A 23,499-nucleotide genomic window follows, 5' to 3' on the forward strand; every position below is an offset into this window, starting at 1 on the left:
GCCGTGTCCCCGGGGAGGCCCAGTCTGGAGCTGGGAAGAATTACAGGTGGCTGTCTGGAGCTCCACTCCTGCACAGTTTCTTATCTTTTTTTTTTATCTGAAACTGTTTGTTTTTCAAATTTCCGCTTAAATCCCTTAATCTCCATTTTACATCTTACCTGTCAGAGTCCCCACTGGGATTCTCATTTTGTGAGTTCCTAGCAGTTGCTGGAATGATACAAATTTGTTATTTCTTTCACCAATTTGGATCACAACTTTATCCTTGGCCAATCCATCAAAAATTACTTCAAGTGCATTCGTAGAGTGTGTGTGGAGGGGGTGGCTGCAGCCAGGGAGGCTACACCCACCGAAGGAGAAATTGTGGGTAGAAACTTGGTAAAGAGCACCGCGTAGCAATCCCCGTTGTTGAATCAAAGCGAATGTGATTCCATAGGCCTAGGGAAGGCCCTCTTATCTAAATTTTCCACCTCCGGGCTCTCATCTGGGAGGAAGTGTAGACATGTCTAAGAGAGACCGTCCACGGGAAGGATATGGTCAGACTGGTCATCTATGAAGCAATAGATTGAAGAGATTCTTTGAAAATAGAATCCAAAACCGCAGTTTATTCCACTTCATTTCTGAATAGCCAGGACTACTTACGATGACCTTTAAGGTAGCAGCCAACCTTACTCTTGATGGGCCAAAGGCAAGCCACAAGCAAATGCTTGGAAAACACCAACTTTCTACATACATGGAAGGAAGCTCTTTTACGGGTCTTTGCTTGGCTTTAAAATGCTTCACAGTTGTTCACTTTCTATCAGTAGTTGGAAAGTAGGGGCCCTGGGTGGCTCAAGTTGGTTGAGCCTCTGCCTTTGACTCAGGTCAAGATCCTGGGGTTTTGGGATGGAGCCCCATGTCGGGTTCCCTGCTCGGCAGGGAATCTGCTTCTCCCTCTGCCTCTGCCTGCTGCTCTCCCTGCTTGTTCTCCCTGTCTCTCTTTATTTCCCTCTGACAAATAAATACATAAAATCTTTAAAAACAAAATTGCAAAGTAGAGGGGCGCCTTGGTGGCACAGTCAGCTAAGCATCCGACTCTTAGTTTTAGTTCAGGTCATGATCTCAAAGTTGTGAGATCGAGCCCTGCATCAGGCTCTGTGCTGAGGGTGGAGCCTATTTAGGATTCTCTCCCCCCTCTCTTTCTGTCTCTGCCTCTCCCCGACTCAAAAAAAAAAAAAAAAAAAAAAAAGGAAAGTAGAAAATATAACATTGCAAGCATAAAAACATGAAAAATGGTCTTTTAGTGCTATTTTCCATTTTTGGTTTCCATGTTGACTTGAAAAGGCATCTGGCCTATGTACAATGCATGAAGTAGGACCATGAAGCTTAGCTTTGCACTCACAGGGATGAGATTATCCCATTAGAAGGATGATTTATTAACTTTGAGAGTGAGTCACCAGGCTCCCTTTGGGTCTCTCATCCACTCTTGAGCTCCAGTCGAATGCTCCCAGTGCTACCAGGTAGGAGCTCCAAATGGCAGCCTGATTCTGTTATGATGCGTTTTTTTCCTTAGTGAGCAGCCAGAGTCAATCTATCTGCCTTTAAATCCACTGATCTAATCAAGAGCTCTTGAAATTGATAACCAAAAGGGAGGGGGAATATATACATAGCCACAGCAGATAAACCAGATGCTGTGGAGGATATTAGACATGTCACAGCAAAGCAGAAAAATAACAAAGGAAGCTCCCAGTGACTCTCAGGGGAAGAAGAGGTTTGGATATTTCTATACCAATGCATGAATCAGGGATGGTAGATAAATATCAACTTGAGATCTTAAAGAAGACAGGAATTCTTCATAGTAGGGTCTGAGGAATGGAACTTACAAAGGAATACAGCATTGGAAGACTGTGTGAGGTTTTTCTTCCAAATAAAAATACCTAGGAGAAATCCTGCAGTATGGACATTGACAAATTGATTCTAAACTTTATAGGGAGAGGCAAAAAAAAGACCCAGAATGCCCACTCGGTATTAAAGAGAACAAAGTTGGAGAATGGACACTGTCTGACTTCAAGACTTATTATAAAACTAGAGTAATTAGGACTGTGTGACATTAGTGAAAGAATGGACAAATGGATCAATGGAACAGGGTAGAGAGCCCAGAAATAGACCATCTAAATACAGTCAATTGATCCTTGACAAATGAGCAAAAACAATACGATGGAGCAAATGGAGTCTTTTCAAAACAAATGGTGCTGGAATGACTAGACGTCCACATGGAAACAGATAAATCTAGACACAGACCTCACTTCCTCTATAAAAATTAATCAAAATGGCTCATAGACCTAAATGTAAAATATAAAACTGTTAGATACCTAGAGGATAACAGGAGAAAAATCTAGCTGATTTGGGGTATGGCAATGTCTTTTTTAGATACAACACCGAAGCCATCATCTATGAAACACATACTTGACAAGCTGGAGTGCATTAAAATAAAAAAACTTCTGCTCAGCAAAAGACAATGTCAAGAGAAGGCAAGCCACAGACTGGGCGAAAATGTTTGCAAAAGGCACATGTGATAAAAGACTGTTACCCAAAAGATACAGAGAACTTTTAAAATTCAACAAGGAAAAACCCAAACAACCTGATTTAAAAATGGACCAAAACCTTTACAGACTCCTCACTAGAGAAGATAGACAGATGGGAAATAAGCATAGGAAAGGTGTCCCATGTCATATGTCATCAGGGGAATGCAAAGCAAAGCAACAATGAGATACGACTACACACTCATTAGAATGGCCCAAATCTGGAACACTGACAATATGAAATCTTAGTGAGGATGTGAACAATGGGAACGTTCATACATTGCTGGTGAGAATGCAAAACTCTACAGCTACTTTGCAAGACAGACAGTTCAGCAGTTCCTTACAAAATTCAACATACTTTTTTTTTTAAGGATTTTTATTTATTTATTCATGAGAGACACACACAGAGAGAGAGGCAGAGACACAGGCAGAAGGAGAAGCAGGCTCCATGCAGGGAGCCCGACGTGGGACTCGATCCCGGGTCTCCAGGATCATGTCCTGGGCTGAAGGCGGCGCTAAACTGCTGAGCCCCCCGGGCTGCCCTCCACATACTCTTATTTTAAGATCCAGCAGTCATGCTCCTTGGTATTTACCCAGACCTGACAACTTACATCCACACAAAACCTCTATGTGGATGTTTATGACAACTTGACTCATTGCCACAACATGGAGGCAACCAAGCTATCCTTTGGTAGGTGAAGGGATAAATACACTGTGTGGCACATCCATACAATGAAATAATATTATTCTGTGATAAAAATAAAAACAGACATAAAACGATATGGAGGACACTTAAAAGCAAATAAGTGAAAGAAACCAATCCGGAAAGGCCACGTGTACTGTGTGAGTCCAACCACATGACATCTGGAAATGGCAAAATTATGGAAGCAATAAAAAGGTTAGTGGTTGCCAGGGGTTGGAGGAGGGAAAGATGAAGATGCAGAGCGCAGGGGATTCGTGGCAGTAAACTATTCTGTGTGACATCATAGCGATGCGTACCTGCCATCACACACTTGTCAAAGCTCGTGGAATGTACACGGCCAAGAGCAGACCCTGATGTGGATGGACACAGGTGGTAATGACGTCTTAATAGGTTCACCCATCCTAAAAAAATACACTAACTACTACTGTGCTGCAGATGTGGATGGCAGGGAGGTTCTGTGTTTGGGTGAACGGGGAATATATGGGAACACTCTGTACTTTCCACTCAATTTTGCTGTGAACCTAGAACTGCTCTAACAAATAAAGTGCATTCAAAGAAATTCCTGCCATTTGGTGAAAGCTAAACACTGTTGGAAAAGCACGGAACCTGACAAGAGCTTATGGTGGGTGGCCCTGGGTGATGACGGAGGGAAGCCCAGAGGAACCCCAAGCAAAGCTGCGCCCCAGAGAGCATGGGAGGAAGTGTCTCAGGCCCACACTGGTGCAGAACCGCATGGAATTGGCGCAGAGGCAAGATCAAACTTACAGGGGCTTTCTGCTCCCCTCATATCATCCTGAAGCTTCATGTGGCTAAAAGCTGAGCCCCCGAGGGATGATGTCCCTGTCATAGGATACGTTTGCAACAACGTAGGGATGCAAATGGGAAATTCAGTGAAAATAGAGAATCCATGCCCAAAGATGACACCAAAGAAGGTTCAAGATGATTGAGAGGCAATCAATCGGTCAATTCTCAGTATTTAAACTCCAGTGATCTTGAGAAAGAAAGGGTAAAGTTCTATCTGATCAAAATGAGCATCTAATAAACTCTGGCCCCACCTTGGCATTAGTTCTGGAAATAAAGAAACTGAGGCTGAGTTAGTTTCAGACTACAGATCTCATAAGTGGCAGCAGGGCTTCAACCTCCGTGTGAACTGCAAATCCCTCCCGTCACTGTGCCCCGCCTCACCCCAACCCACACCTCTTACTGGAAACCGAGGGAACTTGCTGAACCCAAAGAGTGTGGTGGCTGGATCTCTGCCTAGAATTTCGGGGTCAGACTCGCCTGACTGTCCACTGCCCCAGGGACAGAGGTTGCTTCCTAAGAAGAGGTGCTGGAGTGGAAACCGAGGACCCCTGATGGGGGCGTTAGCATCACTGGAAAATGGTGGTGGGAAGGCAGCCCATGGATACGCTGTGCTTCTGGGCTTTTCCTATCCTGCCATCTGAAGATGTCTTCATGAAGGGAGATGTGAACGATCAAGCACCCTCATCGCATTTTCTCCCAACTAACTTGGGCAGATGTTTCTCAGTGGTTCTCAGCCCCAAGGGCGGACCTGTCGCCTAGGGGGTTTTTAGAGTGTGGGTGCCCAGCTTGCTCCCCCTCATCTGGAGATCCTCGTACCTGGCTCACCTAAAATGGTCAGGCTTCCCCCACGTCACAGCAATGCCTTGCTGGGGACACTGGCGGGCCCAACACATCCATAGAGCAGTTTGAAGCCGACGAGCTGGTTGCTGCAGTGTGAGCATGTGTGTGAGTGTGTGTGTGTGTGTGTGTGTGTGTAAGACACTCACTGTCAAAGGAGAAAGAGCCCGACTAGGGCCCATGTGCTGGGAAGCCAGTGATTCTACTGCTAACTTAAAAAAAACTGAAGCTTACTCCCATACTGGAAACTTCCCCGTTTTTGATGGAAACTTGTATTGATTTAAACACAGTAGAGCAAACACCACTTAACTTTCTAAGTCCTCTTGGAACACCGTGAGGCCTCGGTGAGCTGAAACGTGGGCTGTCTGTCTCTACACCGGGGGGTACCCTGACGTCCTTGCTCCTTACGCGTCGTCTTCTCGTTTGGCCAGCGTCCACCAGCCGCTTTCCAATGTTGAGGCTTCTAAGTTGTGGTTAAGTGGAAAAACAGTTGCCCAACTCCTCAGAAATGTGTGTCACGGAGCACCCGAAAGCTCCCAGCAAGAGGTGCTTCCTAAAGACGCCAGCATAAGCTGTTGGGATGTTGCCGGGCCCACGCGTCTGCTTGGATGCGGGCCCGGTGCTTGTGGATGCGTTCCCGACAGTGAGGCTGCAGCCGAGACCCCCAGAAGAAGGAGCTTCCATCTAGCATCAACTCACATCGCTTCCACCGCATAAGCACCAACAGCATCGAACAGGCCCAAAGAGCTCGAGCTTGCTAAGTAGCCACCATCAGATGGCTGAGCCGTGCGAGGTTTATTTCAGGATGGCAGGCACGCAGAAAGAATTAAGCTCAGCCCCATTAAGACTTCTTTAAAGTTTCTATTAACCAACCACAGGACCCCAGGAAGATGATAAAATAATAAAGCTTTGACCCAACATTTTTATATTCCATTTTTAGTGAAGGGAATAAAAAGCTTCTTTTTCTTAAGAAAGGAGTTTATTAAAGGGCACAAGAGAATAATGTTTTTAAAAAGTGTCCTCTAGATTTTTTTTGTTCCCTTTCCCCTTGCTGATTTCGACCGGAGGAGGGCCATTGTTGCAGCCACAACCTATTTTGGCAGAGACAAAGGTTTACAGGGCAAGTTGCCCCCCACCCGTGGATCACGCCTGCTGCTCCCTCCCAGACCAGGAGCTGTGCAGGTGTGCGGTGAGGCACAGATTCACTCTGAAAAGGGAAACTTCCCTAACAATGGGTAATGGTGACTGAGCACATACAGCACACACGTCAAGTACCCACGCTAAGAGCACTCAGAGAGTTCGCTACCTGTTCCTGGGGACGGCCAGGGAGGTACGTGCAGGTGTCATCCTCCATCTGATGTGAGAGAACTGAGCTTGCTCAAGGCCGAGAGGTGGTAAGTGGCTTTTAGGGATCCTAAGCTCTTCCACCAGATTTGGACAGACTGCGAAGAATGATGGAGATTCATACGTTCTCACCAAAAGGATGTCAACATCACATTGTTGGGTGAAAAGAGAACATTTCTATAAAACTGAAGAGTGCATTTGAAAACATCATCGGCCTCCTTTCTACTCCTCTAACACTGCTACACAGCGTGGTCCAAGCTCCACCCAGCAGCATGGCCATTCCCGGGAGGTAGTTGGGAACGCAGAGGCTCCGGCCCCAGCCCAGCCCTCCTGAGTCAGAGTCTGTCCTTAGCCAGGTGCTCTGCGTGCTCACTAAAGCTTGAGAACATCATTCCCTTCTCTGGGCACCTGCCTCCCCGCACTTGCCAGGAATGCTCTCCCCCACGATTTACCTGCCTTATTTCTTAACTCTGCTCAGCGTCCTCTGAGAGGTCTTTGCTGGCCTCTACGTGAAAAGCAGTAATTCTCTTTTGCCCTCTTATCAGCTTACCCTAATTTTACTTCAGAGCAACTGTCACTCCTGTAAACAGTGTGTACCTCCCCGACACTGCAAACTCCATCCACGCTAGGGCTTCACAGCCTCAGCACCTAAGGCAGTGGCTGGCATAGAAGCACGTCCAATAGTTTCATGAGAACTACTTTCTGCGCAGGACTATACATCCTACATGTGTCACACACACAGTGGGGGTCCCTGAAAAACTACAGAAAGCCCCTTTCACTCTTCCATACTTTTTGTAAGTTTTCAAAGGACGATGCACACTATTTTCCTAATTTATGAAGCACTTTTCAAATAATTTATCCAACCATCTCAAGATCCCACCCCTAACACAAAGCAGATTACATCTTCCCTTTTATTTTTTTATTTTTAAAGATTTTATTTATTTCTTCATAAGAGACACAGAGAGAGAGGCAGAGACACAGGCAGAGGGAGAAGGAGGCTCTCCGTAGGGAGCCTGATGCAGCATTCGATCCTAGGACCCCAGGATCATGCCCTGAGCCCCAAAGGCAGACACTCAAAATGCTGAGCTACCCAGGTGTCCCTACATCTTTCCTTTTAAAAGGGTTTCAGGCTTTATTAACTTATCAGATTATACTGTAATAAATAAGAAATCATTTCCTTTTAAGGGCTTGTTCATTTCCTCCCAGAAATGCTACTATGCTATGCAAAGAATTTTATTTTTGAAATTCAGACATTACAACTACATCGTAGGGGACCATGCATCGTCCCCACTGGCAGGTCCAGAAGTGACCTGCCTGATTCTGGAAGTGGCCCAGACCCCTGTGCTTGGTTTGGAATGACAACCATGAGCGGCACACAGATTGCGCAGGTTCGAATCGAGCCCACAAAAGAAAACAATCTTTACTGATGAATCATTTATTTGGACAAGACAAAAATGTCTCCACATTGTCTCCTTTTATACAGAAAGTGGAACATTTCAAATATATTAGGTTTCTTCTTTTTCAACAGAATTCATTTCAATCTGGTCTCAGGAACTTCTTCTCTTTTTAGGATTCACGTTTTAGTAACACATATGCACCCATTACAGCCAAAAGAGCATACTGTAAAGAAAACACAGTTGGAAATTACTGTGAGCTCTACAAATAAGTTTGGTCTATAAATGTATTCAGATGAAGTCTGCTCAGTACTAGACTAAGGACAGAATCAAAAGATGCCCTCTTCCCCCCTGCCTGCCTGGTTCTCCAAACTAGCTATTCGATGCCCCCCAGATATATTGACTAAGGATCAAGCACCCAACAAACACAGCTAATTCATTGCTCCTTCTTGCGTAGGTTTTCTGTTTTTCAAGTGGTTTTTCAAAAATATAAATACCATTTTTATTAAGGTTCAGAGATCCTCATTACTGGGTTTATTGTACTACTTTTTTTTTGGATGTGTAAAGGTTTCCATGATAAAAAGTAATAAAGAGGTGCCATTTTAGAATACATTATGAACACAAAAGATGGAAGTAGCTCTTTTATATAACTAACTTAGTTGTCAATAATTTAGTTATGTTAATTTGTGGTTAAATACAAATACTCTCCAGAAAAAAAAACCCGCAAAACATTTTAAACAGACTGCATCTTTACAATTGCATGTGCCAAAGCTCCAAGATATACACACACACACACACACACACACGTATTTTTAATTCAGACATACACATATATTCCTACCTTGAATTTTGGATAGTCGTTCATTATTATGGTAACCATACCAACATATGGTAAAAACCTAAATTTTGGGATGAAAAGCCAGAAATATAAAAATTGTTTATAGTATGATGATAGTAACATTTAAAAATACTCTCTATCAACCTGGTGACACAAATCTTCCTTGGGAGTAGCAATGATTGGGGCTATACAGCTGACATTCACCCCTGTCTCAAAAGGCTTTATTAATCAAAAGCATCACAACTAACAGCAGGACGATTTTTAAGCAGGCACATGATTTCAACTAGTGATGCTGCTCATCTTCCCTCGCTGTATTCACCATAACAGAATTAAAATAATTAGTTGAGCCACTTGTACAAATGGAATTGACAACTGTCATCAAGCTAGTTTTTAATTCTTTTAGTGGAGAAGTCCCATCCAGACAGCCTCTATAAAGACGGCTGTTAGAGCTTTCAAAGTACATGGAGAATTAGTTTGTAACTGGAAGAACCATCATCATTTACATTTCACAGGGCTTTTCAGATGTAACAAACACACTTTTGGGGCAGTGAACACAGATGTGAATCCCACATTTATACCTGCACCTGATTATGATCGTAGACATTGGGGGCTAAGCGAGCCAATGATTCTGCTGACAAAATTCACGTCAAGGTGCAATCAGTGGACCCAAGTGTCACCTCACTAACGGGAAACCGGGTAGGGCACCCCATACCCTCCAGTCCTATGTAAATCAGCAGCTCCAACCTCTCCTTTATACAAAGTCTGTCCCCAAGACGTCTAAAAATAGACCAGCTGGAAGTCTCTCTCATCTCCCCACAGATAACCAAGTGGAGATGCGATAACATAGAGTTTGAAGGTGAGCAGATGGAGAAAAGGAGCAAAGAGAGGGCTCAAAACCACAATCTGATTGATGAAGTTAAGTCTTAGAAAGTGGTAACCAGGTTCCCCAGCCTTAAACAGCTCGTGGGATTTAGAGAAGATAAAAAAAAAGACACTTCTAACAAGGGTTAAACATAAGAAAGGGTCACCAAGAAAGGGGAAGAATTGCCCTTTTTGTTTTTTTAATAAGAGGATATACGTTCTGCTGTGTCAATCAGAAGCAGAACTCATTGCTGGAACAATTATGCAAGGATGAATATTAAAAGACTTATCACAGGGACAGCTGGGTGGCTCAATGGTTGAGCATACACCTTTGACTCAGGTGATGATCCCTGGGTCCTGGGATCGAGCCCCACATCGGGCTCCCTGCAGGGAGCCTGTTCCTCCCTCTACCTGTGTCTCCACCTCTAAAATCTTAAAAAAAAAAAAAAAAATTATCACATAACTGTTTCTGGTGGTAAAAAAAACAGGAAATAACACCAAAAGAGGATTGGCTAGGTTATAATTTTAAGGTTCTCAGTGCAACAGTACATAACTGTTTAAAAATATATGGATGTACATTTGACACAGGAATTGATTTCCAACTTCTTACTGGGTGAAAAAATAAAATAAAACTCTACTATGTAAAGTTATATATGCACACACATCTGTACAGGCACAGGGAATGTCTTGAATATTCACTTAAGTTTTAAACAGTGGTTATCTCTAGGAGGATTTCTTGCAATTGCTATTTAAAACCACAATGACTAATCTCTAGGTAATGATTTCTTTCAAATATAGAATTAAGCCAATGATATCGATAATATACTTGCATTCGGTTTTAGATTTTAGGTCTCAGGAAAGTGGTATTTACACAGTAAATGTAGTACACAGTACAAATGGGACTATGTACAACTCTCCTGACACATGAAATTTGTAATCAATGACTCTATTATCTTATACATTGAGTTTATTTCTTTCTTTCTTTTTTGAGGGAGGAAGAGAGAGATTGAGAGAGACAGAGAGGGAGGAAAGGGCAGAGAGAGAACCCCGAGCAGGCTCCACACTCAGCACAGGACCCCACACAGGGACCCACACAGGGCTAAATCTCGTGACCCTGAGGTCATGACCAGAGCTGAAACAAAGAGCCGGACTCCTAACCAACTGAGCCACCCAGGTGCCCCTAGTTTCTTTGTTTCTATTTTTCTGGTTTCTGACTCTTTTATATAACTTCAGAGTTAATGCTCACCCTCTGGCTCTTCCCACCACATCCTTCTTCTCAAGCCAGTTCTGGCCTTCTTTGTACAAGCCTCTGTCGTCAACTTCATTATTGTCTCCTTTAGTCAGAAATTTGATGTCTCCATTATCTCTAGAAAGCAAAATAATGTCCTTTCAAAAATGATTTTCTGCACAGCATCATTAGAAAACAATTAGTTTACCCACCATGTCACAGTCAGATACGTGCATTTAGACGAGCATTCGACAAGGACTTGATCTTTCTTGGTAGATAACCATCCAAACTAACACACTAGTCTAACCCACTGGTGATTTTGCAGACTCAAAATCTAAAATGCTCAAGTTACCCTGACAACCAAAAAGCATGGCAAAGCGCGAGGGCACCAGCAAGGGAATGATTAGCTTCCAGCAACTGTTTTCACTCTCTTAGTCCTCTAAGACCAACTTGTGAACACGGATTATATTCTCCTTCACTCTAGACATGAACTTGGTCCCAGATCACACAGATTTGAGCACAAGCTAATTCAAATGCAGATGGGCCCTTTCCCCCCCTCAAACTTACTTTTCCTTGCCAAATGTAGAATGTTAATGCATTATTTCCTTCAGCCCTGAGCAAAGTGGTATAAAATCTGGTTTGCAAAGAAACAGGAATCACAAATGGCATAAAACCAGTGTGTTAAAGAGACACATGGGATTAATTTTAAACATTCTAAGCCGGTGCTTGCATAGCCTTGACACTAGAAACACAACATTATAGCATTATGGAGCTATAAAGAGGGTCTTCTTTCAATAAGACAAATGAAAAAAATGCACTACTGTAATTAGATAAAATATTAAAAGCCCACAAAGATTTGAAAGTACGCCAACAGGAGCAGGCTGATTTGCAGCTGCGGTTATAAAGGAAATCAAGAAGCTAAAACCCCAACCAGTCACTCCCACAACTCATGCAAATTACAGAAAATCACTATTTCTTTAACTTTGAATAATTTCTCATCTGTAGAATTTTTAAGTCAGCTGTCACATTATGACCATGCCTATTTCTTTATCAGTAAGTCAACAAGTGGACATCACATCCCATGGTGCAGTACCACAAGCTGGACACAAACTGAAACAGGGTCATTCCAATGTTTACGCCAAAACAAAGTGAAATGAGAAGTGTTCTTTTATTTTTATTTTTTAAAGATTTTATTTATTCATGAGAGATACAGTGAGAGAGAGAGGCAGAGACACAGGCAGAGGGAGAAGCAGGCTCCATGCAGGGAGCCCGACATAGGACTCGATCCTGGGTCTCCAGGATTGTGCCCTGGGCTGAAGGCGGCACTAAACTGCTGAGCCACCGGGGCTGCCCTATTTTAAAAATACAAATATACACACATCTCAGTTTAATTCCATAAGTCAAGCATGTTAAAAGCTGCGAGAGGTAAATGAATAACCAAGTGTAGAGCATGTACCATTTTCATTAACCGTGTGACTGTACTCTCTCCTGGGAACTTAATACATTTGAGACAGAAGTAATTGGTTCTAGTTCCCAAAAAGTGTCTTCAGAAGCCACCACTGGCATTTAAAGGAAAGGAAGACCATTTGTGGTGGGGGTTGGGAGGGTGGTGAACAAAAGCAGGACATGGCTAAACCATGGGATGGGCCTTATCCTCAGGGATAAGGCTACTGCTGTGAGTGCCACTGGGTACAAAGTGACACAGAGAAACAGGAGCTGCTTCCTACATTTCAGAAAACAGTCCTCATATCATCATGACCCTCAGCTGCAATGGGACTGGATTTTCTCTGAGATGCCTTCAAATAACCATCACGCTCTCATACATTCCACCTTATGGTGTACAGCAACTCAAGTTACCAAGTGCCTCAACAAAACACCTGTCTGCTCAGTTCTCATAATCGCCCCATGAGTCACAGTGGGAAATGATAATGTTACCATCCCTGTCTTGCAGACCGGGTAAAGTAGCAGGTCCAAAGTCACCTAGTTAGTAAATGGCAAGACGAGGAGCATAATCTGGAGTGTCTGCTACTTTCTAATCGACCATGAAAACTGGCTACTCAAATTGAATCACTACATTCCACACCTGAAACTAATATTATGCTGTATGGTAACTAGACAGAATTTAAATAAAAACTTGAGGAAGAAAAATGGAAAAAAAAAAGTTAGATAACAATCAGTGCTAATGGAATGAATGAATGAATGAATGAATGAATAAAACTGGCTACCAAAATTTACAAAAAGAAGTAAAGCCACCTTACTTTTCATGAACTTTGATCACTCTGTGAACTATTGGAATGTCTCGTCCTTCGACTTTAAAGACCACGATTTCGCCAGCTCTAATAGGGTCTTCCCGGAAGTTTGTCAGGAACAAAAGGTCGCCCCTGTGAAAGGCGGGCTCCATACTGCCACTGGGAAGAAACACAAAATCACATCCAATTAGCCTGGGTTCACAGGGGAACTTTACAACTCATGAAGAATAATAAACATATCAGTGAAAATCTCAACTGCCATCAATCGTCAGGTAGATCAGGGAGCTATCAGACAAGCCACAGTGGTTCCCTTCTGACTGCTCATGATGATGACATTAAGTGAGAAAGGAAATGATTTCTTTTTAGAATAAGTATGAAAAGGATAGTAGCAGGCCCCTCTGTACCTTCTATTAGGTAGAAAGAGAACGAAGTATAATGTGAACTCTTTAAAGGAAAAGCTGCCAATTTTTAGCCTCAAAAAAAGATCCTACATCTACAAATACATTACTGTCTTCATTCAGAAGTGCAGACTCTGAAGGCTGGTTGATACTCTAGGGCAATTCTTGCGTTTCATGGCTCGTCCTCAGCACCTAGGATGTGGGCATTCCCGCTTAAAGAAGAGAAGCAAACAAATGAATGCTTTAAGAGAGTGATCTATCTGAAAACCAAGCTGAAGATTGGGACAAAATTTGAACCCAAGTCTTTGGACTACTGCAGCATCATCCTTTAAACCATATTTTACAGAAAGCCCAATTTTAACCATTGTTGACTACTTCTGATTTGGAGGTCAATAAATAATCCTACGTGGTACTGGTTTAAACCCAAGCCAAAAACCTTCAGTGGATTCAAAGTAAATTGTAATCTAGTAGAAGTTGAAATTATCAAATCAGAATGCATTTTCCATATGCTCATGCTTTGTCTTAATGCATGACAAAATGAATAAGACCGAAGAAGACTGCAACATAGGGGCCATACGATCAAAAAACGGGCGAGTTTGTTGAGGGCAAGATGTTGGGAGGAAGAACCAGACTGGTGAGATGCAGTGCTTCAAAGGAAAATGTGGGTTTCTCACAGGAGCAGCTCAAGAATTTGGCCTTCGTGTCCCTCTTGGCTGGGAACACCTTAAACTCATCGGCACATGCAGACCAGCAAGGAGAATCACTGGCCGGTTGCTAAGTACCTGCTGATGTGTTTATTAAAAGTGAAACCAGTGACACTGGGTATTATAATAGATCTAGCATTCAAAATTAGGAAATCTGAATAAGAAACATAGAGAAGGCTAGAAATATAAATGACTACAAGGGAAAAAGAAGAGCAAACAATTAAGAACTACAGCCAGAAAAACCTCCTGGGCAAGTCTCAGAGGCAGAAGAGTAGTTTATCATCAAGTCACTATTGTGGGGCGCCTGGGAGGTTCAGTGGTTGAGCTTCTGCCTTTGGCTCAGGTCGTGATCCTGGGGTCCTGGGATCGAGTCCTGCATCGGACTCCCCAAAGGGAGCCTGCTTCTCCCTCTGCCTATGTCTCTGTCTCTTTGTGTCTCTCATGAATAATTTTTTTTAAAAAAGGGTCACTATTGTGTCCCATGGGGAGAGCACTTCTTTAAATTTTTCACTACTATCAACTTACACTTGCTTTCCTCATGGGCCAGGGGTTCCCCAAAGGTCAGTATTCCCCAAGGCCATGCATCTCTCATGATGTCAACAGTTTATGCTGACAAGCCAAACTGCTTTAGAACTATAAAGGATCTTTAAAAAAAAAAAAAAAAAAAAAGTCCTACAGACTGGAATGTTACAACGATTTCTGTGTACAAGTGTGTTGGTGTGATTTAAGGAAAATCAGAATGTCTGGGGTCTAGTTTTGGCTCTGCCAAAAGTAACTGTAAGACATGTAAGTGGCTTGGCCTTCGTGGGCCTCAGGTTCTTTATCTGTTAGTGAGAGGGCCCACCTAAATTATGGGTCTTAATCTTTTTTTTTTTTTTAAGATTTTATTTATTTATTTATTTGAGAGAAAGAGCACAAGCAGTGTGAGGGACAGAGGGGGAGGAAGAAGCAAACTCCCCTCTGAGCAGGGAGCCCAGTGCAGGGCTCCATCCCAAGACCCTGAGATCATGACCTGAGCTGAAGGCAGATGCTTAACCAACTGAGCCACTCAGGTGCCCCAGAAATTTTTAAATTTCTAATGAAAAAAAAAAAAAGCCTTAAAATCCTTCCTTCGAATGAAATCTATCAGAATGCATATCCATATACAATACATAAAAATGGAGCTGTCATAACTGAAACAAGGCTGAGGTGTCTAGAATCCACACACTTGATCCCCTTCTCCCTCCTAACCTAGCCACTGGACCCCAGGGCATTCCTAAAGCATAGTGTGAACAGCAGTGAATCAGAAACCCATATGCTATCCTAAGGCTCCTAAATTTAGGAAAGCAGTGTCCCTCTAGAATAGGCCCCTTGGCCAGCCACACAAGGGCAACCTGGTGAAGTCAGGCCAAGGCTGAAGCCCCATGATGTGATAGCAGGGCCCAGTGGAGAGAAAGGGTGCTGGTTTGTGAGCCACCGACCCTGCGTGCTGGCCTTGGCCACAGTCACTGCTATAGCCTACCGCTCCCCACCCTATAAAACACATGGGGTCCATTCCCACCCACCGTAAGGCTGGTCTAGGACATACTGGACAGAGATCAGCGTGTGGCACCAAAGGGCTCCCAGGCATGGTGCTTGATTTTCAAATTGATTACATTTCCTGCCTTGTATGACTTGATGGCTATGTGAAGTCAATTAAAGTATTAACTTTTCAAGAATTAACAGTCTGTGCTTTATAAGAATAATAGCCTCAAGAAGAGAATAGCCACCAACAGCAGTGTTGCAGAAGCAGCTTGAAAAACTACAGCACACTCTGCTAAGCACGAGGGAGATACACTCCCCTGTGTCTGGTACAAAGAAAACCAAGTAACAGGTTTTTTGTTTTGTTTTGTTTTTTAAAGATTTTATTGGGCAGCCTGTGTGTGGCTCAGGGGCAGCTCGGGTGGCTCAGCAGTTTAGCATTGCCTTCAGCCCAGGGCCTGATCCTGGAGTCCCGGGATCGAGTCCCATGTCAGGCTCCCTGCATGGAGCCTGCTTCTCCCTCTGCCTGTGTCTCTGCCTCAATCTCTCTGTCTCTCTCTCTCTCTCATGAATGGATAAATAAAATATTTTTTTAATTTATTTATTCATGAGAACATAGAGAGAGAGAGAGAGGCAGACACAGGCAGAGGGAGAAGCAGGCTCCATGCAGGGAGCCCGACGTGGGACTCGATCCCGGGACTCCAGGATCACGCCCTGGGCTGAAGGCGGAGCTAAACTGCTGAGCCGCCCAGGCTGCTCTCAAGTAACAGTTTTAAATTACTTATGTTTAAAAATCAACTTGTACACAAGTAATCACATAGGACTGTTATTCTAGGTGGATTAAAGCATTAAAATACAAAAGCAAATATATTGCCCTGGAACATTAGCATCAACGTGATAAAAGCTCTAAAATGTGTGTTGAAAAAGATAAGCTTTTTCAACAAAGGCCAGAAAGAAAGGAAAATGGTATCAACAAAGACAATTCTAACGCTCTATCCAATGAAAATACTGAGTCTTGGTTGTTACGCAGGCTTTCACTGAGGCCAACACTGCTCCTCTGTGTTGGAGCAGCAGTGTGACAGCCTGCAGACCTACCTGAGCACCACCACGATCGGGCTCTCGCTGCCGGTGAGGACGATCAAGCCTTTCCAGATCATAAGCGCAGAAGACACGATCATGGCAAAGTTTAAAACCTGGTAATAGAGCTGGAACGAAAAAGGCCAAACCCAAAGTGAAAACCAGTAGAAGAATATTCACTAACCCTAAGCCGGAGATAAGCTTGTTTAAAAAAAGAAAAAAGTAAAGTTGTGATTTTTGGACATTAAACTAATTCACACAGACTACAAACTCAGGTAGTATTTCAACTTTTGCCAATGGAATGCGCCTTCCATATACTGTCTCTCTTTCAGTGAGCACTGATAGAAAAACCCCAGAGCAATCCATGGGACCTACACGATGAGACTGTACTTAACCTCTCTGGGATTTCCCAGAACCCTCAACCCTGAAGAGCCCTGTTATTCAAGTTCTACCCTGAGGACCTCCCGCTCCAGTGTAGGGAGCACACATCTGACCTGAGAGCCTGGGGTGGGCAGTATGGTTTAGCTCCTTAGCCCCCTGGCCAAAGAGGCCCCAAATGAGGTTTCCAAGCCCTATAGTTCTTAGCAATGAGGTTGTTGTACAACTGAAATTACATTTCAGAGTGAACAAAAACTGTAAACACCTGGATGTTTAAATTTTCAATAAATGTCTTTAAAAAGTAAACAATGTCTGATTAAGAACATAGGCAGAGGGCAGCCTGGGTGGCTCAGCAGTTTACCGCCACCTTCAGCTCAGGGCCTGATCCTGGAGACCTGGGATCGAGTCCCATGTCAGGCTCCCTGCATGGAGCCTGCTTCTCCCTCTGCCTCTCTCTCCCTCTCTCTCTGTGTCGCTCATGAATAAATAAGTAAAATCTTAAAAAAAAAACAAAAAAACAAAAAAACAAACAAAAAAAACGAACAAACGAACATAGGCAGAAAGCCACACAAGACAGTATCTAGTTCTAAGCTGACCTCACCCCACCTCACACCAGAGTTAAGATTCACAGAGCTTGTCCTGCTGACACACCCAACCCCTGGTGACTACATGGGAGAGAGCAACACCTGCCCACCCTGTCGGGCTTCGCTGGATTGTCGGGCCAGACGTCTACCGTTTTCCAAGGGGCTTTAGGGATGAAAGTCACTGTGCCTACTACTACTTGGAATGTAAGTTCCTTGGCCTCTGCCCTTAGTGTCTTCCAGGAGAGCTCTTCACTCTAGTACCTGCCTCAACCTTCCTCCTCACAACCTCTGTCCTAGGTGATCCAAAGAGCCACGTGGACATCCTGTCCAGCGCTCTGGTGTCTTAATTCCTAGACATCCTCCTCTCCAAAGTCCTTCTCCCTCCACCCGAACCAACCACTCTCAAACATACCTGGAATTGAAACTGCCCAACCCCCACGTCTCTAATTCAATGATTCCCCTCTACCTGCCCAGGCACACCTGTTCTTCGCCATATGCGCTCACCTAATGCCAGGGCTCTTGTCCTACCCACTCCCCCCATTCATTCTATACATTGTACCTTCTAAACATTTCTGCAATCTGTCCTATTCTCTCCCCACTGGCACTATTCTCACCCAAGTCACCAACAGAACCCACTGGGCAACTGCAAGAGCCCGCTAACCAGTCTCCTGATGTCCGTATACATCTCTTCCAACACACTCTCCACGTTACACTCTTACACTCGTTTGCAAATGCACCTCTAGCCACCTGATCATCTCTATGCCCTGCTTCCACTGCCCTTCGACTGCATCCCTTCAGTTGCATCCCACTACTCCGAGGGTGAATATGGTCTCTAAGGCTCTGTCTGGTCCACCCCCTACTCCCTAGCTTCAGCAGGTGAAGCTCACTGCACTCCAGGTCCACTCGTATCTGTCAATGCTTCAGAGAGCACGTGCTCCTATCCCCTCCAGGAGCTGCGCTTGGCTCCTTCCTCTGCCCTGAGCCTCTCTCCCTAGACTCCTTAGCATACTAACACTCATCTTAAATCCTGCTTTTAACATGAGTTCCCCAGGGAAGCCCTCCCTGACCCACTAGACTAGGTGTCAGCAAACTTCTTCTGTAAAGGGCCAGATAATACGTATTTTACAAGCCATATATAGTCTCTGTTGAAATCACTCAACATTGCCAGTGTAGCGAGAAAGCAACTAAAGACGATATAGAAAAGAATGAATATGGCTGTTTCACTAAAACTTTATGAAAATAGATGGTGGGGGGCACCAGAGTGGCTTGGTCAGTTAAGCACCTGACTCTTGATTTCGGCTCAGGTCACGATCTCTGATGAGAATGAGTCCCACATTGGGTTCAAAGCTGGGCATGGAACTTGCTTAAGACTCTCCCTCCCTTCTGCTCCTCCACCTAACCCCACTCCACCAGCCCCCTCTGTCTCTAAACAAACACAGATGGAGGGCTGGAGTTTGCTACTTTCTGCTGTAGACCAGCCCACGGCCTCTTGTTACACATTCTCACAACACCCTGTACTTCTTTATGCCACCCATCACTATCATAATTATACACATCATTTTAAATGTATCTTTTACCTTAGACTGTAAGTTCCACAAAGGCAAAGGCCATGTTGGCCTTGTTCACAGCTGTACCTCCAATGTCCAACACAAGTCTGACAAAAAGTAAGTTCTCAATTTGTTGAATAAATCGTGAGAAAATAAACATCTTTAATACATGGTGAGCACAAATAAACTAATAGTAAGAAAAACACTAAAATGCCAACAACAACGACGACAACAAAAGAGGTAAAAGCTTAAAACTATTAATTTTCCAAAGAAGAAATACAAGCAGTGAATAAACAGAGTGTTCAAAACAAATCCTGCCTCCCTCTCTCCCCTCTCCTTTTTTATGCCTAGCAAATTTCAAGTTTGGGGTATTTTTTTTTTTTTTTAATGCTAATACTCAGCGCTGGTCCAGGGTACATTGTGGTGAGAAGGCAAGTGGACACAGTCATTCTGAGAGCAATCTGGCACTAGTATCACGAGGTTACTTTCTGCCCAGTAATCCTACTTTAGCAATTCAGTCTACAATAAAGGCAGATAGGGATTTAGGGCCCAAAGATATGCCTCACGGTCCTATTTCTAGTAATGGAGAAAAGGAAATAAGGGAGCAACAACAGAGAAATGACTGAGTAAAATAATGGCAATTCACTGCACTATTTAAAACAAAAGTGTAGGCTGCAGCAGAATCTCTGCAAACTGCAAAACAGTCTGTAAAACAAACACAAGGAATTGCCCTCAAAGGCGAACAGAGGCCATCTCGGGAGGGTGGAAATACGAATGACTGAATCTTCTATAAACTATTCCCCACTCTTTAAAATTTCTGTCATGAGCATGGAATAATTCCAAAGTCTGGGGAAAGTAAATGTTTAAAGGAATTTGACAGAATATTATATGGCCATTAAGATAATTACTTTGAAGAGGGTGACAAAACTGGAACACATGGTCTGACGTGGCAGTAAGATAGGAAAAGCAGAGCTCAGATTGCTCCTACTACATGTCTGTGAAATTATGTAATTCTAATTCCAGGTAGTTTTGGAGGAAACAACTGAAAATACAGATGTAAAAATGAATTAACACAACCGTGAAGATATTCTGATGTAATAATTGAGAAGAAAAAGTTAAACATAATTCAAAATTAAGTTATACACCATTTTTTAAAAAAAACTCTTTGCTGTGTCAATAGCAAATTATGAAACTATCACTAAATCCCTAAATCCCCGGAAGAGCAAAGAAGGAAACTGGAATGCCAGGCAGATCACTGTTAAAAGTGCTGGACTGTAACACGTTAAACTTTTGCTTCCAAATTAAAATCCGCCTTGCAAGGCGCATCAGCATAAAGCAGAAGTTGTTCACCGTAGCTCACTTCCGAAAACTTCTCCAGCTGCTCTGCCCGACTTGAAGGCCCTGATAAGCAAATGTTGTTTCATCATGAATTACAGATCTGACTGGGAAAGCCCCAAACCACATTTTTAAACAGAAAGTGTCATTTTTAGACAGGTTTTCAAACCATCGGACTCCACCCTGATAAAAGCAGAGTATAAAACCTTGCCATTTATGCAACAAAGACCTAGTACGGACAATATTTTTTCCAGCATGACTTTCTATGCTTGAAAAATTCATCAAGGGGAAGTAAGATCAATTCCTAAAAAAAAAAAAAAAAAAAAAAAAGTTCCTCTGAGCAAGACATCTATTTGCTAAAGAAATGACCTGTTATACAAAAACCTAACAGTTGAGCTAACTGCAAAACCGCAGATCAACTGCAACGCCCTACCTTTACAGAACCTACTAATCCAAGTCTAGTATTAAACACCTAGAATCTAGAAACACAATTTTGGTTGAACTATTATTGACAAACTGACTGGAATGTGAAAAAAAAAACACCGCCACATTTCACTGGTGCCTTTTGTTTGTTCATCTTCACCTACCAACTTTCTACACTCCGCCATTCATAGCCCCAGTGAAGTTCAGAAGGAAACCCACACTCGGGGCTTTGTCAACCAAAGCTGAAACAGCCAATGTCTGAGAGTTTCAAGCAAACATTTCAGACCAAATATTCTGGCTGACAAAGCAGCAGAAACGCCAGTAGCTGCATTTCTTCCTTCCTCTCTTCCTCGCTGCAGAAACAAAGAGTCCTTGTTTTGCGTGTGCTCTCGTGCCTTACTTCATAGCAAGCTGGGACAGCAGAGAAAGGAGGTTCCACTTCCAAGATTGGTGGAGCATGCATGCCTGACAAGGTGTCAGAGGCTGCTATTTTGGAGGGAAAAAATAAAAAGAAACAAGAGGACAACGCTTAGAAGAAAGAAAAAAAAAAGGACCAGGAGGCAGCAGATTCGAGCTTCTGCATTTTAATTAGAAAACTAGCAAAACATAGACAATGCAACGGCTACTGAAGGCCTTATCACTGAGAGTGGGAATACACAGATCTTCCAAACTAGTTTAGGAATTGATATATTCACCAGAAGGCCTTCCCTGATAGTCTGCAATTACAACCACCAATAATCAGTACCCATTTTAGAGACATTTTAAAAACCCGGCCAATTAAGCCTAGGGTTTTAAATAAAAGCTCTATTTTCTGGAGGATTTTCTTGGGAGCAGTATCAGCGCTCAGGGAATTCGCTGTCGGTTCTTCGAGCTGGTAATAATCACTGCCACAACTCCTCTTAATCACAGAAGCTCCTGAGAGTTTCTCATCCACTACGTGTACCTGGAAACCACCAGATCCTAAACCACAGCTTAGACGTGGGGGCTTGAAATCCAAGTCACCAGACTCTCCCACACGACAGCACGAAGATGAAATCCCATTTGGAAAACCGAACCCAACCAAACCCCTATGCCTACAGGAATAAGTAGCGCTATGCCATGGGCATCATCCCACCCCACGGTGTCGTGGCAACCATGACGGGATGTGTCAAAATCACGAGAATGGATACCACTTCCTTTTTAAGCGCTTTTCTTTGTTGTTGTTCTCCCTCCCTTTGGAGGGAGAAGCAGAGGAAGAGGGAGAGCAAGAATCTCAGGCAGGCTCCACGTCCAGCGGGGATCCCCGTGCAGGGCTCCATCTGGGGGCTCCACCCTGAGCCGACACTCAACCCACTGAGCCATCCGGAGCCCCTACAGCATTTTCAAAGACAATCAAAATCACTAATAGGATGCTTCCTTTCTTCTTAGCGTGATTTACTCTTTGCATCAATAAAAGAAAAGTATTAGGACCCATTAGGATCTACTGTGCCCTCCAGGCCCCCTAAATTCTCTTTCTAGAAGCTTAAGCAACCGCATGTTTCCTGGCTGAGAGGCCTTCCTTTCCAGTCCCTACTCGCTCCTCCCTTGCACCGAAGAAAGTCCGCGAGGCTGGCCAAGGAGCCCACCGAGGGCAGCGCGGGGCGGAGTCTTCCTCTGAGGTCACAGAAGCGCAAGAAATCAACCCCAGGTGCGCACACCTGCGCGCTCGCCGCTTCCTAGGGTCAAGGTGCAGCCCGAAGCCAGAACCCAAGGGTTCCCCTCTGGAACACCGAATCCGTCTACACCGTCCAGGGCACGGAGTCCGTTCTGCTCGCCGGCGCTCCGGCCGCGCATCCGCGAGGGGGGGGGCAGGCCTCGGGAGCCCCGGGAGCTCGCCTGCCTCCTGCGGGGCCGCCCCGCAGCCTCGCGTGCACGGACAGCGGCCACTCACGGCCGAGGGCTCCCCCCGGCCTCGCTCCCTCCAGCACACCTGACGTCGGGGCCTGGATCCCGGTCCCCGCCCCTCCCGCGCTCCGGCCAGCGCACACACCTGCCCACAGGTGGGCGTGCGTGCATTTGAGCCCCGGGCCTCGGACAGCGCGGCGGGGAGCCTGCGGGCGCCGGTGTCCAGGCGCTGTCCTTGCGGGAGCCCCGACTCCCCGCGGGCACGCCGGGGTCGCGCCCCCCTACCCCCCGCCCCGGGGCGCGCGGGCCTCCCTCACCTGCCGCTTGTTCATCTTCCTCAGGTCCCCGAAGATGTCCAAGCCGGACGCCGGGAGGTGCGTCCCCACGGCGCCCGCGCGCACCATGGCGGGCTCTCCAGGGGCCCAGGCGGCCCGCCGGCTCCCGGGTGTCACAGGCGGCTGCGGAGCCCCGGCCCGGCCCCCGGCTCCCAGCCCCGTGTCCTTGCTGGTCACGTGGCCGGCACCTCGCGCGGGCGTCTGGGAATGGTAGTCCTCCGCGGGCTCGGCCACGCCGGTCGACCTGGAAGGAACCGGGCGGAAGAAAACTACCACTCCCAGAATGCCGCGGGGCGAGAGGCTCGTCCAGTGAAGACCCAGGGCTCCTAGGACGGGCAGCGACGGGACTCGGGAGTCTCGGCCGACCCTTCGGAGCGAACCTGGGGGAGAGCGTCACCGCGCATATCGCAGGGGCAACTCGGGGAAGTGACTGTTCAAGAGGAACCGCATTCCTCAGGACTCTGGTCAGGCGCCAAGAGGGCACCTAAAGCTCCGCGGCTTTCACCCCGCCGTGTATCGCGGCCATTGGACGACTGCGG

At 44.9% G+C, this 23,499-nt stretch overlaps 1 protein-coding gene across 2 annotated transcripts; it reads right to left on the bottom strand.

The window, feature by feature from the left end:
- Positions 1-7,665: 7,665 nt before the first annotated feature.
- Positions 7,666-23,128, bottom strand: SEC11C (SEC11 homolog C, signal peptidase complex subunit). Of its 2 annotated transcripts, XM_077891519.1 has the most exons (6): positions 22,943-23,121; positions 16,514-16,623; positions 12,826-12,975; positions 10,586-10,705; positions 8,482-8,539; positions 7,666-7,866 (listed from the first exon to the last, which is right to left on the bottom strand). In XM_077891519.1, the coding sequence occupies exons 1-6, from the start codon at positions 23,027-23,029 to the stop codon at positions 7,813-7,815; spliced, it is 579 nt and encodes a 192-aa protein (XP_077747645.1). In that variant the 5' UTR covers positions 23,030-23,121; the 3' UTR covers positions 7,666-7,812. The 2 variants fall into 2 exon arrangements, with proteins under 2 accessions (XP_077747645.1, XP_077747648.1); XM_077891522.1 differs by lacking the exon at positions 12,826-12,975 and having other exon boundaries at positions 22,943-23,128.
- Positions 23,129-23,499: the final 371 nt, after the last annotated feature.

The sequence above is a fragment of the Canis aureus genome, chromosome 1 (genome assembly GCF_053574225.1).
Source record: "Canis aureus isolate CA01 chromosome 1, VMU_Caureus_v.1.0, whole genome shotgun sequence".
Lineage (NCBI taxonomy): Eukaryota > Metazoa > Chordata > Mammalia > Carnivora > Canidae > Canis > Canis aureus.

Excerpts from the sequence above, each read along its gene's own strand:
- SEC11C (XM_077891519.1), bottom strand. The coding sequence starts at position 23,029 with ATGGTGCGCGCGGGCGCCGTGGGGACGCACCTCCCGGCGTCCGGCTTG. Across the intron at positions 8,540-10,585 it reads GTGGTGGGAAGAGCCAGAGG|GTTTTTACCATATGTTGGTA; the intron begins GTGAGCATTAAC and ends CCCAAAATTTAG. Across the intron at positions 7,867-8,481 it reads ACGACTATCCAAAATTCAAG|TATGCTCTTTTGGCTGTAAT; the intron begins GTAGGAATATAT and ends TTTTCTTTACAG.